The sequence below is a fragment of the Teleopsis dalmanni genome, chromosome 1, assembly GCF_002237135.1.
Source record: "Teleopsis dalmanni isolate 2A chromosome 1, ASM223713v2, whole genome shotgun sequence".
Taxonomy (NCBI): domain Eukaryota; kingdom Metazoa; phylum Arthropoda; class Insecta; order Diptera; family Diopsidae; genus Teleopsis; species Teleopsis dalmanni.
Window position 1 is genome coordinate 30,688,696 of NC_051846.1, and position 16,871 is coordinate 30,705,566.

The 16,871-nt window shown below is 26.6% G+C and overlaps 2 protein-coding genes across 3 annotated transcripts in view; both read right to left on the reverse strand.

Annotated features, from left to right (window-relative positions):
- The window catches only part of LOC119668647 (2-oxoglutarate dehydrogenase, mitochondrial), a 37,838-nt gene extending 30,945 nt beyond the window's left edge, over positions 1-6,893 (reverse strand). Inside the window, exons 1-2 of one of the 2 annotated variants that reach the window (XM_038078223.1) lie at positions 6,875-6,893; positions 6,553-6,768 (exon numbers count right to left, since the gene is read on the reverse strand). The gene's annotated coding sequence lies outside the window, so the exon portion shown is untranslated. Of the gene's footprint in view, positions 1-6,552; positions 6,814-6,874 lie in introns of those variants that run through there. The other variant, XM_038078222.1, reaches the window with a different exon arrangement.
- A 2,742-nt stretch (positions 6,894-9,635) lies between these two features.
- On the reverse strand, positions 9,636-15,492 carry LOC119678968. Its single transcript, XM_038091103.1, has 4 exons — positions 15,424-15,492; positions 11,378-11,471; positions 10,448-10,770; positions 9,636-9,920 (listed from the first exon to the last, which is right to left on the reverse strand). Exons 1-4 carry the CDS (start codon positions 15,490-15,492, stop codon positions 9,636-9,638), a joined length of 771 nt encoding a protein of 256 aa, XP_037947031.1.
- Positions 15,493-16,871: the final 1,379 nt, after the last annotated feature.

The window sequence follows — 16,871 nt, forward strand, 5'->3', positions numbered from 1 at the left end:
TGGTGTAGCCATGACTGTCTGCATAACATAAACCTAAGAAAATATTTGAATATTCTACTTGTTGATTTTCTAAAAACAAATGTCGGCATAAATAAGATAATTGGACATGAATGAACCAATGAATTAAGGCAAAATTGTTTAAATCAATCTGCAAATAATAATAATCCATCTATACCATGGGTTTCTGAAATGCATTAGAGAGAGGAGAGAGAGAGAATTAGCTGTAATGAAATGGTTCAATGAACTAGTCAAAAGAGAAGCAAAAAAAAATTGTATGTGCTTCAAACCATTATTTAGAATACGATGCACTGAGGGAATGGATTCATAAACACTAAGGTAGATATGGGCTCACGAGGGCGACTGGACTCCAACACAAACAATCGATTAACTGAATATTTAAAAATTTTCAATATTTATACCCAAACACTAAATTAAGTCGAAGGAAACCTTATATTCTCAATCTAATTTATAATACTAAAGAATACAAACGGATTTCAACGCAAAGTAAGACGCAATAATAAATTGTATATAGCGTTTTCTCTCACCATTATACACTGAGAGAGGTTATAATTATTATACACTTATCTAGAAATAATTATTAGTAGTTTTGTAAAGTTGAAACTTAAAAACTTGCACATATAGGAATTAAATGCGGTGCATAGTTAAAAGCAGTATTTTCGGTTAATACTAGCTTGAACTAGAAACCAGCGCAATTAATTAATCATAACAGTAAATAGAGGTAAAATAGTTCTCACAAATTCAGAATGTAGAGCAATAAAAACTAAAATTATCTTATAATTAATATCTTGAAGAGATAATCATAAAATTTATTAGAGAATTCTACACAAACTGTAATTTCAAGATACTGCACTAAATAACATATATTGTATGTATAATATAATATATGATATTGAATTCCAAATTATTAATTTTGAATTCGAAATATTACATATTGAACTATTAAGTATAATACTAACATCCATTTCAAACGAAAAGAGACAAATATTTTTTTAAAAAATATTTTCTATAATATCGAGATTTTGTGGAATATCTTTGTTTTTACTTTTGTCAATATTTCGAAATGGTTGACAGACCTAGACTTAAAAAACGCAGCATACCTTCTGCTCAAAAAGTATCCGGATTTTGTTGTTTGTTAACTACTCCTTAAGTAATAGACCTTTTTCGAAAAAGATCTATTATGTTTTGTTATGTTGGTACACCCTTTCTTGATATATGGTATAAATTTGAGCGCCATCTGTCAATCAGCTTGTTTACAGCAGCTGTTAATGTGAGACTACCTCAAGTGCATTTAGCGATTTTTACTATGGAAAATTCTTGTTGTACGCGATTTTTTGACCAAATACGGTACCACTGACATCACTCAGGCACCATATTCGCCAGATCTGGATCCGTGCGATTTTTTCCTGTTCCCGAAACTCAAATTGCCCCTTCATGGTAAGCGTTTTGAGTCAACTGAATCGGTAAAAGAGAATTCGCTGAAGGAACTAAAACCCATACCTTCACGGGCCTACGAAAAGTGTACGGAAGGTTGGGTTAAGCGTTGGCATATGCGTATCGCTTCAAAAGGAGCAGTTTTTGAAGGAGATAAAATAAATTTGGAATAAAATTTAAATTTGTGTGTTTTATTTACAAAATCCGAGTACTTTTTAAGCAGAAGGTAGAAATAGAGTAAAACTTTTTATATAATATTGTTAATGACGCTTAACTGAGATAATATCGTTAAATATAAATTTATTTAAACATTAAGGTATTTAAATGATTGTAATTTTAAAAAAATTTTTGCAAAACAATACAAACATATAACTACAAAGTATTTAATAATAACTTGAAGTTACCGGAGAATTTATTTTAATTAACCGTTTCCTAAAAGTATTGCAAAATATAGTATTATTCATATGCATTTACGACAGCACATTATAGATAAAAATTACGATAAAAAATTTTAAAGTAAACTTTATTTCTTTTATACTTTTATGAAGTATACTAATCACACAGTAATTATTTAATAAAATAATAATAAATAAATCATTTAATAGTAAGTGCAAGAAATTGACCGGAAATGAGACGTATTAGTAATTTGTACTATGAACACTAACGGTGACGAGCCCCCATAAAGAAAAAGTTTATTAAAGAGTTGAAGAGAAATACTAGATGCTCTGTATTTCTTGGAGGTTACATGTACATATGAAATCATATGTGTGATTGCTCTATGATGGATCGTGCAGTTATTTAGTGGATATGCATGTATTCACACAAGCAAGTGTAAAAGAGTTGAGCAATAAATATACAAGCTTTCTTCAGCACAGAAATGTACATAATGAACTTAAGTTGCTATGCAGAGGCAAACGATAAGAGTAATATTTGTGGTATGGAGAATAAAGACATTGTCGCAGAAGGTGTTAGACAAGCCTCCACCACTTAACTGTATTTTTAGAGTACGCATATAAAATATATATATTTTTGTTGATGACATATTTTGATTTATTTTTGTTAACGTATTTATGCTGAGTTCTGTTATATATTCTGTTGTATACACATAAAGCAGAGGACATAAGTAATTTATTTTGTGGGTAAAAATGTAGTATAATAACAAAAGACTTTAATACGATGAGGCCAAGACTTTTATTTAAAAATGAGACCAAGAGAAAATTTTTTATGAGATGTAAGAAATTGTTAATAAATGTAGACATGCAGTGTGTTCAATTTTATAGGAAAATCAGTAAGCTAAGACGTAAAAAAAAATTGTAAGAGGTCATATAATCATCTTAAAATATGTATCTATTATCATTCACTGAATGGTACTTATATGCATCTTATGTTATGTTCAATTTTAAATTTTGTGTTCATTAATTTCGAAATAGTTAATGTAAACAAAAATCAGATTCAAAGAAGAAAGCGTAACCCACACATGGAGTGGAGATAAACTCAAATATATGCTCATTTTGAATCTCAAATTCCGTCGTAAACTCTTAATATCGCATCCACTATTGCTGCTTCATTATTGTATCAGCAATTACCAATATTTGGTTAATCTGAAATTAATTTTTTTTTCTAAGAAAGAATTTCTTATTTAAACCACATTGTCATTATATATTTTCACATCTATTATAAACAGAATTGTTAAGTGAAAAAATTTATTGATTTTAATTTATTAAACATGTTATTATTATATATAACATAATTCTTTATAATCCTTTAACTTCTAGGAGGAGCATAGAGTCGCAAAAATATATTACCATTTCACTATAAAAAAAAAATATTCAATATATATGGAAAATATGTACTGAGACAATATCAGAGCGAAAATTTCATTTCGATAATTTCGATGTTGTAGATGCTCCAATTTCTGGAAGCTCAGTTAAAACCGATAAACACATTGGATTATTTATTAAATCTTTCTAAATAGAAATTGGCAATAATTTTGCGAATCTTAAAAAACTAACATGTACGCTACTGAGCTAGGGTATTAATGTTTATAAACAGAAATTAAAGTCTTAAATTAAAGTAAACCTTTAAACAAAATGAAAATATCACCTATTTAGCTTTGCTCATTGAGTTTTGTATCAATTGATCATAGATCAAAAAAATAATCGCTTTAATTTTTATAGAGTTCTATTAGAACTATTTAAGTAAAACGAAATAAACTTTTTACCTATAATCAGATTTCATTATATATTCTCTCTTTAATATACTGAATATTCATTAATGGATGATCTGTATTTATACGCAATTATTGTTGTACAAAGGGAGAATTTTGAGAAAACAAATATAAAATTATTTGAAACAATATAATTTAAATGATTACATATGTGATTAAAATGCCAGAAATAAACCAAACGGGGTAAAAGCAAATATACAATTGGGGATTATTAATTAAATGTTTGTACAGTTTAAGAACTGTATAATATCTCCATGAACAAGTAAATTTTGATATTAGGAAAACACTCTAAAAATAACTAAGATTTAGTATGAAGCCTTATAGAAAAATTAGCGACACTTTGATGATTTGAAATGTTGAGTGACTGGAGTATACGCATCTATATAACATAAACAATAGTATGAACAAAGAATCCACCAATGTAATATGCTAATTCTTTAATCACTACTTTAGTTAATATATATATATATATATTAACTATGTTAATTAATATATTTATATATCATCGATTTCTGATTGGTTTGTTTAACACGAAAAAACCTTATTTAAAAACGGATCAGCTCTAAAAAATATTTCTTGAAATATTGTTACTAGTTCTGGAGAATCAGAGTATTATCAAAGTAATGTAACAACTATGCATATTAAATAAATGATATTTTTAAATACACTAAACAGGGAAAATGTTTAGTTTTTGAAATAAAATTATGGGTTTTCTTGTTGTTGTGGTAATCCGTGAAAACCTATAAGACATAAAAGCAATTACAAATACGTATACATGCGTAAGAATTTTGTAAGATTAAAGAAGTGTAAACTATTCTTCTTGTATTAACCAGTGGAAATCTTTATGACAAATAAACATGAAAGGAGTTAGAAATACGTATGCATAGGTTAGAATATGGTAAGGTAATGGAAGTGGGTATGTATTGTTTTTATGTAAGCTATACATGTTCAACTTGTACAACAAAGTTGTGTTTTAGATTATTAAAAAAACATTCGAGTCTACGTCTCAGAGTTACCACGTGCCATGCAGAACACCCATATGGAATTACACAAGCAGTTCCTTGCGGACTACAACAATATTGTACAGTTAAATAAATATTAAAAGATCTCTATTCGTAGAAGACAAAGGTTGTTCTTATGTTAGTCAGGGGTTTATACAATAGGTTAGGGTGTGTGCAGCATGCATTCTAAACTTCACATAGATGTAACACATCATTTCTACTAGTTCATTAAGTAATTTAAATTAATTAAATAATTAAAGTTTTTTTTACGTATTAATTGAATCATATGTAGTATGTGAAACAAATTCTTATATCTTAATCCCATGGAGAACTGAAGTGACACATTATGTCTATCACAAGTACAACGGAAACTAAGGCTAGCAGTTCAGTTATGTATATAAAAGATGAAAATGTTTTTATTTTGAAAACCGACATATTGTAACCTACTATATACTATACATTATACATAACAAAATTAAGTACATTTTTTGAGAAATGGGACTGTTCTCTTGACATTAATCTCATAAGAACACAATTTGATTATAGTAGTTAGTTTAAGGATGTTATTGAAAACCAATTCGTAGGTAATGGAGATTATTAAGAGACTAATATCATATGCTGTTAAGAACACAATTTGATTATAAGTAGAGTTAGTTTAGGGATATTATTGAAAACCAATTGCTAACTAATGGAGATTATTAAGAGACTAATCTCATATGCTGTTAAGAACACAACTTGATTATAAGCAGAGTTAGTTTAGGGATATTATTGAAAACCAATTGGTAACTAATGGAAATTATTAAGATACTAACATAGTTTCAATGAATTTAATTCAGATGCTTTTTCTAATATAGTGTTTCACTATTATAATTAAACAATTCAAGAAAATATATATTTTTGATCACATTTTGGTTTCAAATAAGGTTCAACTGTAATGCTCACATCACAGATTCACAGAATCAAATAAGCAAATAAATTTAACTTTGGGAACAAGATTTTGCTTTACAAAGCAATAGTAATACCGCTAAGTATTGACGACATGCCTATATGTGAACAATGAAACTTAGTTTCCTACACAAAATCATTGTATTTATTTTTAACTAATCGATGTAATTAATTTTAACTAATTTTTTACAATATTAACACGTTTTGACTCATACCACAATAAGTGCACATGTTTTCAAAGTGAAAGGTTTTTTGTTTTTTAGAAAAACACATTTATAAGATTTATAATAACAACTGATAAACAAGTGTATGAATTATTCAAAATCACTCAAAAATGTTTTATTGTTAAAAAAATTGTGATTTTTCAGTAAAAAATTTTGAGGAAAAAACTGAATCATACACACAAAAACAAGATCTGTGGGGAGAAACCGGCGTTTGTATGGAAATCGAAGTAAAAAACGTGAGCGCAAAATGACAGCGAAATTGCTGCGCTGTGGCAGACATGACGAATGCCTAGGTAAGGCATGTTGCGTCATCCACCCGATGCCCCAAAAATGTTAATTAAACTTTTTACGTTATACTTTTAATATTAAATATTGTTAAATTTTGTAGTAGAAAAGTAATATGCATGCTCTGTGCATTCTATATAAATTTAAATTTAAACACTCTCACTACACATTTATGCCACCAAAAATTAAAAATTAAAAAAGAAAACAAATCCACTGACAGAGAAAACCTGCGTGCCACATCAGGGGCAGCGCATGCAAACTGAATTTTCCTATTTTCATTTTTTATTTCTTTTTATTTGTCTTGTTTTTTGTTATTGTTATTCATTTTGTATTATATTCACTTTTGCATTATATAAGCACGTTGGATGCATACTTATAGTTTGCGACACTCTCATACAATTTAATACACTGATTTTACCTGGATACTTGCTATATATTAATTTTAACTTTTGACACATTTAAAATGTGTCAATTTTCATAAAAATTTGCTTTGAGTTTTGTATTTGATATTTAATTTCGTGTCACTTGCAATTTTCTCCTGTTGTAGCTTGACCTGATTTTGTTTGTATGGCTGATCTGCTGAAATTTCAATTCAAGTTTTGCCAAAAATTTTCACCCCAAACATATTTCAATTCTGATTTGAACACAAAATCATTTACATTTTAATATATTTATTTGACAAAATATTTTTTTTTTTTAAATTATATATTAAAATTACAAAATCAACTAGCAATTTTTACCTTGACAGCGACGACAAGAATATTTTTAAAAGAAACTCACTGCGAATGTGAACCAAGCAAATTGAAAAAATTTTAAGGCGAATATGTCAAAGTGACAGCGGATATTATTCGCCCTAATAATAAAAGTTAAGTTGGTTGCGTTTACTTTTGTATAGTTCATAGCGAAAAAATAGCTACCAAAATTATGCAAGATTATATAAAAATTAGTGACTTGCAATTAAATTATTAAAATTATTAAATAATTGTGCTTGGATGGAGAAGGGCGCTTAAATCAAAATTTAAAATATGTTATTAAACATAGGAAGCAATTCTTTGCAAATTTAAAAATTGAAAGCATTATATAAGTTAACTTTAAACTGTTATTAAGAAAATATGTTACACAATTGAAGCAGTATTTACAAAACCTATAATTTTAAAATCTCCTTTGAATCCTTTGAACGTCAATTCGCAAGTTCAGTACTAGTGTTGACCGGCACTTGATTGTCGCAGAGAAGTGACTTCGGGATCTATAACAGTCAGTTCTAGGTTTTAGCATTTTTTTTAGATTATACAATTTAGTGGTATTATTTGAATTGTTTTTGAGAGTTGATTTGAAATTCTATATGTTGTTAAGAAAACAATGATCGTCGTAGTTAAGTAGCGCCGGGAGCTAAATCTGGTTGCTTCTAGAATCTAGCGCATAATACGATAATATACTCTAATACAAAATACATATTAGCAATATCTAAATTACTTTTGGGAATTGATTTTAGAATATTAATTTTTGCTTCAGGCCATAGTAGGTAAAAATTAAGTTTGAAAAAAATAACAATGTAGTTAAACACGTTTTTAAAACATGGGGTTATATGAAAACCGACCGATCTAAATTTATGGCGGTGTTTGAAAATATATTCGAACGAGTAAAATGTCATAGCAGACATATATACATATGTCGTACACATATGCTAGAAAACATGCGTCTAATGTCTATGCGTAATTTTATTTTCCTTTCTTTTCTCTACAACTCTCTCAACTCTCTAAATAGAAAAATTTTAAAATTTTAGTAAGTGTTTTCATTTGTTATAGAACGTGATTATTTAATTTAATTTTTTTGGTGACTGATGAGAAATATTTCATCAATAACACTTGTATGTAACCCAAAATGTCAGCTGTTAAGGAGATTTTTGGGACCAGGATATCGACTCCTTATTCCCGGCGCATTCCTGACGCAATTTTTCGATTGATTGACATAATTTTGATGAATAGATTTTTAATTCGAAGTATAATACATAAATATCAAGGAGTCCCAGTTGCACATATTGTATTTGCGTACATTGTCTTGATGATTGTCGCGTCCAATTTTCGACATATGTATATAAACTGCCTTTAAAAGCATTTTCTTCGATTATGGATTGATTTGTTTACGAATTTTGAATTCTACATCTTGTAGGTTTCGTTTTTTCTGCATTAACCCTAGTTATTCATCTTTGCGTGATAAGTGTATAGAACAAAAAGAATATGTTTATATGTAGTGGTTTCATCCTTTAATTTTTTTTTCTGTGCTTGATGAAACCCAAGTCGGGGTCTAAAATACTTTTACTCAATAGTGTTTGTGATTTACTTTAATAATAACTTCATTGAATTATTCAAATGAGCTTGCAGAATTATAGTTTCAGACCCAGCATATCTTTCCGTCGGAATATTAAGTGTATTCGATTTAAAAGAGTTCAATTCTGAATCAGTATGAGCATTCTCAGAATTAAACAATTTCAGCGCTCTGTCTATAATAAACATCTGCACCTTCTCGACTCTAAAGTCTTTGTATATATATTCATTTCAAATATAAAATTGATAACATAACATAACTTTAAATGTTATGTTTAAAGTTTTTTAATGGTGAATGGAGCTACATTGCCATAAGAAAGACAGCCATAAAGTACTTTTGGTCTAGTTACTTGTTTATAAAGCAGAGTTTTATTTTTCTCTCTCAACTTTCCTTGTATTATTGGTTTTAGAACATTCAGAGTGTGTCAATTTTTTTATCCTTATAATTCTCTAGCCAAGTATATTTTCTGTCGAAATTAAGACCTAAGTATTTTACATTATCGTTCCATTCTATTTTCACAGTATTGACTTCTATTTTTCTTGGATTTTGATTTATACCTCTTGTAATGAATAAAGCTTTCGATTTTTCTGTAATAACTCTAATTGTCCACCTTCGGAAGCATTGTATTATCTTTTTAAAATGCAAATTAGCATTTTTGTCAGCATTTGTAAAGCAGGTATCGCGGCAGCAAAGGGTGAAATTGTGTTCATAGATTGTGTTTAAAGAAAATCTTCTGTATATAAATTATATAATAAGGGGGATCATTGAAGCACGTCCGCTTTAATTTTGTTTATAGATGAATAGTGGTTTTGGACTTTGACCAAGAACTCACTATATAATAAAAAACTAGTTCAAAGTTTTATCACTTATCACCTATTGTAAAAAAGGCGAAAATTGTCACAAAACAAGATTTAATTTACAGAATTAGTACAGTTTTTTCTAGCGCAAAGATATACAGAGAAAGGTACAGAGATTTTTAAATTCCCATCTACATACAGTATTTTAAAATGCAAAATAATTTATTAATCATTGACATCCTTTGCTTACACATACCCGGATTCAAAGTGAAAAAGCGACTAATAGATTTAAACACAAATGTTATTTAAATGGGGTTTTTTATTTCATAAAAATATAAATAAATAAATTAAAACAATATTGCTAGATTATTTTCAAAATTTAATGTTTGTAATTATCTAAACAGTATCCTGTAATTTGGTCCGATATACAGTCGAAAACATCAAAAGCTACATCGCAACTTTCGCCCTGCTCTGGATACTTTGAACGACTCACTCGATACTTTTTGCTGACGGCATGCAAACATAGATTAACTGAACGCAATGTAGCCATGAAGAAGCCATGGTCATTAACACCTTCCGAGTAAAAATGCACAAGTCCGTCCAACGTTGGCCAACCCATTTTATCGATTGCATTATTTTTGGCATAAACGCAATGCAGCAAACACTAAAAATCATCAATGAACTTTTTAAAGAAACATACAAGGAGAAGCGGAGGCAGGAGTGAAATTTTATTAATAAGCATTCATTTAATTTGAAACAACATAGTGCATTCATTAAAAAAAAATATATATAAGACAAATGAATAATTATTAAACAAATAAAATAAACAAATAAATGCAAAATATCTAATTTATGTGTGAAAATTTCTAATTTTTTTAATTTTTTAATTGTTTTCTTGTTGTTGTGGCAAATTAAAGTAGTCGCTTTTAGCACTCCAAAACCCTGACTTTAACAGTCATTCTTATTGTTGTTGTTGTCTCAACGACGCATTGAAGCTACTTGCATGCAACTTAATTGCCTAAAATCAATGCCAACAATTGCCTACGGTCGGTATTGCTTGGGTTAATTCGACTGCAGCCGCAACCATGAAGAAGCATTCAATGCATTCACAGAATTTGTTAATGAAATTGAATTATAAATGCACGCCTCAAACAATTCTATTCTATTTTCTTTTTAAAATTGCATACTTACACCCGCTATGCGTTTATCTTCAGGAGGTACCAAGGTGGGGTGGTAGATTTCATTGTAATCATAAGAGTAGATGTCATCTGAGCGGCGTGGTGATATTTGCTCTGATGTTCGCTTGCGTCTTATGGGCATTTCATTGTACGTGTGGTAGGTTGATGGGTTCTCTTCAGAATTTTCATTTTTATTTCCGAGATGTGTGCTCGGTATATTTGTTTCATAATAAGGATAAGTGACCGTTTCCATTGCCTCTGTTGTTGCTAAGTATTCGTCTTCTTCATGTATTTCATCCGTGGGGGAGACTTCATGCTTCAGTATATCATAAGCTTCTGCAAAAGAAAAAGGAACTATGTTATTAAGTAAGAAAAAGAAAGAATGTTATAAGCTTTAGAAAAAGTTCGAACAATATCTACTGCATAATTATGTAAAGATCTGTCGAGAAAGGTACTAAATTTACAAAATATTGTCTTTATAAAAAGATTAAACACTTAAAAAAAACATAAATAAAACCATCAAAAATATAGTAAGTTTAAAGAATGTCATTTAACGATCATATAACGATCATTTAGTGATTTAATTTGGTAACTATCATATATTGGTGATTGAAAATAATCTTGGGCTTTGTAAATACTAGTTATCCTGGTTCTAACCTATGCAAATGGCATGTGGAATAAAAAGAAAAACAACAGGTGGTCCTTGAAAAATATATCAATGATTGGTTATAGAAAAAGTTTACTAATTAAATATATATTATTGTAATATATTTTGTTGATTTAACAGCTATTTGCCTTTCGCTTCACTCATATATTAATCTTTCTAGTTCTTTGTTTCTCTTTATTAAGATAATAAATTAAATTTTAAGAGATAATAATGAAATTGATCTATGATACCGTTATCTATTAAGTAATAAAAAGTAAAAATAAATTGTTTACTTACCACTGACTAGTTTGTTTTTCACCTCTTCCTGGCATTCCTGAATATAGTTTTCAACACGCCGGGCAGTACGTGGTGGATTAAGGCATTTTGCTTTCTGTAATATTTAATAAATAAATAAGTCAGATATCCTTTTTAATTTTATAAATTTTATCAATATAAAAATATTTTATTTTAAAATATTTTACTGATTAAAGTACATTGTATTGTATTATCTAAAAAATTGTAATTAAATTGTAATATATAAATATATCTATTGGTCAGTGACGGAACATAACATAACTCTTCGAGATTTGATGCTTTGATTCTAACCTCAAAAATCAATTTTTAATTTAAGATGTACATTACATTGATAATATTTAATTCATACTCTCTAGTTTCGAATGAAATCATTTTTAGTCATAGATATGAATTTAAAAAGCATTTGTATATTTAATTAATTGACGAAGAATAAGTTAACTATCAAGAATTGTAACATCCAAGAAAGTTACTGTCTGAAGTGCAGTGAAAGTAAACTAAAGTAAATTAAAGTGATAAGCTATGATTATGGAACATAGCTAATAAAATCGCAGAACTGTCTGAAGGTCAAGACGTATCGAAAGAGTTGGAATTAAAATTTAAGTTATGTGAAAAATGAACCACCACAACTACGTCAAGCGATACTATATATATTTAAAATTTTAAAAACGTCTTTTTTAACCATATAATAACCATACATCATCGGAAATATCATATTTTTTTGATGATAATCAATAAAATTATAATGTTGATATTTTTAATTGTGTTGGTCATTAGTTTTAAACAATTAACACTAGTAGTTTAATGCATAATTGTGATAATATATACTTATAAATTAACAATTAATTAATAAGTGATCAAAAAAATTGATTAAATGAAATGCAATAAGAATCTTTAATCCCTATTTGTATAATTTGAAAGTATTGTAATTTAAAAATAAAATAAAACATATATACTTAATTATTAATTTTAAATATTAATATTTTTATTACAATTATATAATTATTTTATAATTTATTTTAAATATATTTAAAATATATTTTTTTTTTAAATTATATAATTAGTTTAATTTGTTTTATTTATATGTTTATTAATTATTTATTTTTTGAAATAAACAATTTAATAAATAAATATTCAAATTTTTAATAGTTAATAGCGATTTTTTTCATTTAATTTTTTATTATAATTTAATTACAAAAAATCTTAATTTATTTATTAATTAATTTTTAAATTATTTAATTCTTATTATTAGTTAAATTTTTATTAATTTGAATATAAATAAATTAAAATATATTAAATTTTTTTTAGATAAAAATATTTTTCTTCAAATTTTTATTGTTAGCTACATATTTAATATTTAATAAATGTTTTTTATATATATTGTTTTTCATATATATTAAAAACTTGCATAATGAACTTGTAATATAATATAAAATTTAATTTATTTATAAATTCTGTATTTATTTATTTAAATAGAAACGTTTTTATTTTATTTATTAATTTTATTTAAAATATAAAAATTTGTCCTTCATTTTATATTAATTACCATAATTTCTTTTAAATTTTTTTTGGTATAATTTATTCACATTTAATTTACTTCAATATAATTGGTATATTAATGTAATACATATTAATTTCAATATAAAGTTTACTAGAAATATTTTAATATTTTGGTAGATAAATTTTTCTTTAAATTTTATTAATTTTTAATAGATAAAATTTTTTTTTAAATATTATGATTTTTTAAATTTTACATAAAATTATATGTTATATACATTGTTGTGAATTTTTTTTTATATTTAAGCAATTTATATACTCAACTAATTCTTACTCATTTTGAATAATAAGAAATAAATAAAAACTTATTATAAAATTACAATTTATTTTATTATAAATACATTATTTATTACTTATTAAAAGAAAGGGTCTTACTTTTATTTAAAATATAAAAACATTAATTTTTACTATAATTTTCTTCAAATTTAATATAATTCAATTTAATTAATATATTAATTTATTTATTTAATTTATTTTTATATATTTTTATTTATTTATTTATTATATATTTACTTTTTTTAAAAATTTTTATTTTATTTTATTTTATTTATTTATTTATTTATATATAATTTTCATAACTTTTTTATTTATATATAAGTTTACATACTTAACTTACTCTTACTCATTTTGGATAGAAAAAAATTAATTTATAAACTTGCTATATAATAAACAATTTCATTTGCTATATAATAAACAATTTAATTTATTTATTATTTCACTATTTATTTAACTTATTCAAAACATTATTATACAAATCATTTTTAATTTTTTATTAGTTAATATTATTTTTATTGGTTAAAAATACTGTTCATTGAATTGTTTATTTTTGTTATATTATAATTTTTTCAATTTTAATTTAACTCAGCTTAGTTGATATTTGATATTTATTCATTAATCTGAATATTTGAATTTATCAATATATATTATTAATATCTTAATAGGTAATAATAAATTTTTATTATTTGTTTCTTTTATTATTTTTCAAAGAATCGTAAATAAAAAAATTTTGATTTTTTATTGTTATAATTTGTTAAAGTTTAAATAAATGCAACTTAATTGATATATTAATTTAATATTTTTTATTTTAATAAACAATTAAGTGCAATATTTTTAATTTTGTTATAGTTTAAAATACTTTTTTTTTATATTACTAGCTATATATTTATTTCTTAAATGTATATATTTTATATATTATTGTATAGTTTTTTGTATTTACATATTTACATTAAATACAAAAGAATTAAGTAACAAACTTGCTTTATAATATTAAGTTAAGATAAAAATTACAACCATTGTTGATCGAAATCCAAGTGCACTGATATTGTTCGGACTTAATGCCATAAATATTATGTAAAATTGTAAAAATTGTATAACATTCATATTTATTTTAATATTAACTATTTTGTAATATGATCACACAATTTTATTGAATTAACAAACTGAAACAAGAAACAACCTCACTGCACGAGAAAACTTCATCGAATGAAACTGAAACTGAAAACAGTTTTTCAATGTCGCAACCGAAGGCAAATTATCATCAAAGAAACTTTTTTTACTTTCTATGGGGCATTCGTTACTTGTAGACAGTATCTGGATGTGTGGAAGATAGACCAATGTTGCAATCCAATACTAAACTAGTTGCAGTAAGATTCATTCGCCTCTGACACATTAGAGAAAATATAGATACGGGTAGATTCGCTGCAGTGCTGTTACACATTTTCGTATTCGCATAACATTTGGTGGCCAAGTTGGCCTATGTGGTTCAATGGCAAAAAATTACAAGTATTAACAGTAAAACCTGTCCTTTTGCATAAATGCTGCACTTAACACAATACCAACAGGTTTGTAGTTTTATTATTGAAGTTTTCATTCACAAAAAAAAATAAAAATGGATAAATATTTTATAGATAAGCCTTCAGTAGAAGCATATGATTTCAATAAATAGCATTTCACATCATCTGATGTGAAAATTTCACGCATAAGGGAAAACATTGTCAAGATGTAAAAAAAAGAAAAAACGTGAACTGGTATTTAATGGATATCGAAGGTTAAGTGTAAAAAATTTATATTTCGAAATAATTTTCACAGAATTAATATTTTTTTTTATTATTAATTAAGAGGTATTATATACTATAAGACAAAAAAGGAAAAAATTATGAATGGTTTAACATATTATATGAAAACAACAGTAAAGAAATATAATTTTTCACCAAACGTGATCCATAATCTCACGATATCATAATAACCATATTAATTTTTTTTGGTTGATTAAATTAAAGTTAAATATTTTTAATTGGAAATAAAAAGAAAATGGTGTAATATACTAATATGGCTTTTTTTTTGTTTTAATTATTAGTTCATGACATTTTCATTTAAAAATGATTTCATATAACTGAACTCTTCTGATATTTTTCTTTTCTTTTCTTCTGATATTCGATTCTGAAGCATTCATTTTTTGCTAATTTTTTACAAACCTGGACATAAACACACAGAGGTTGTGTTGTTTTTTCTACGAGCGCCGGTAGACATGTACTGCTGGACATACTATAGGGCAGGCCGAGCTTGACTTCATGCAGTCTTGTCCAGTCCAGTGGCTGGTTAGAACATATATTAACCTAGATCCTTCAGATTTGATTCTGTGTACTAAGTTGGAGGTTCTACAATTTCAGTAAAGGGGCTACGTAGCTCACCTGTCACAAAAATGGACATAAATCAACTTTCGGCTGTGGTTGGCAGGAGCAGGAATTGAAACAGAAGGTTCCATAATAGATGCGCTCAATCTAGCTAGATTATCTACGCGCTCGTTTATTACTGTATTGGAATGCCTGAGAACCCAAAATAGAGTTATCTTGCAGCTACTACTTAGTACGTTAATATATTGTTTACATTCGTGAAACAAGATGTAGACTATTAGAATAACTTTAATAGCTATCTAACTATCCAGATTATCATACATGTTCGCAGTAAAAGAACATACTCTCAAGATAGTAAAAATTTCTGCTTGAAATATTAAGACACAGTCGGAAAGCTGATAGGATTTATCCATCTTAGACTAGTCGGTGTAAATTGCTATCTTCGCTTGCATTGTAATCAGCCCTGCCTCACACTTCCGTCTTCGGGGAGTTCTGGTGGCGATGTTATTATCAAAGTATAAGTGAGGACATAAGTAATCTGATTTGTTTTTTCTATCGATAGAATAGATTCATGGAATATTACCACGTTCTGGCAGTATTGACTGTCAATAGTTCAAAATTTTAAGCCTTTGTGTACTAAGGGTAAGCGCTTGTTTTATAAAAGTATCAATGGGTAGTAAGTAAAGTATAATATTGACGTCGGTAGTGGGACACGATTTCAATTCCTCCTTATGTTGAAATTGGTTGAACGAGGCTATGTATAGCCAAAGAATAAGTTTAGGCTGCAATCCCCAGTCCGAACCCTAAATTAATTTTGTCACACAACAGATTGTTTTTTGATTCAAACGCGTTTATTTAATTTTGTATTATATTTTAGAGAGAATAGTACCTATGAATTAGTATAGATATTAAAGATTTTGGGAAATGAGTAATCAATATTTTTAATCTGAAATAAATTTATTTTTTATTATAGATATTTTTTTTATTTGCATTTGAAATTTATTACACTTCACAAAACGGATTTTCCGTATTAATAAAATTTTATTTTTATTTGAAAAATATAAATAATTATTAAATTGTTCTTTATAAAATTTTTAAGTCTTTAATATTTACTCTAACTCATATTATCATTTAGTACCTGTTGATTTCAGAAAATTTTTTTAAATAATATATGTACCCGCATGTGGTTGCACACGAGATATGTGATTACCATAATCAGAATCAAACCATTTAAGAACATAGAAACTCAGTGGCGCATAGTTCCCACAAAGTCTTTTGTACGACTCATA

Coding starts and splice junctions, on each gene's coding strand:
- LOC119678968 (XM_038091103.1), bottom strand. CDS start 15,492: ATGTCCAGCAGTACATGTCTACCGGCGCTCGTAGAAAAAACAACACAA. Junction 11,472..15,423: donor CTCTGTGTGTTTATGTCCAG/GTTTGTAAAAAA, acceptor TAAATATTACAG/AAAGCAAAATGCCTTAATCC. Junction 10,771..11,377: donor GAAAAACAAACTAGTCAGTG/GTAAGTAAACAA, acceptor TTTCTTTTGCAG/AAGCTTATGATATACTGAAG.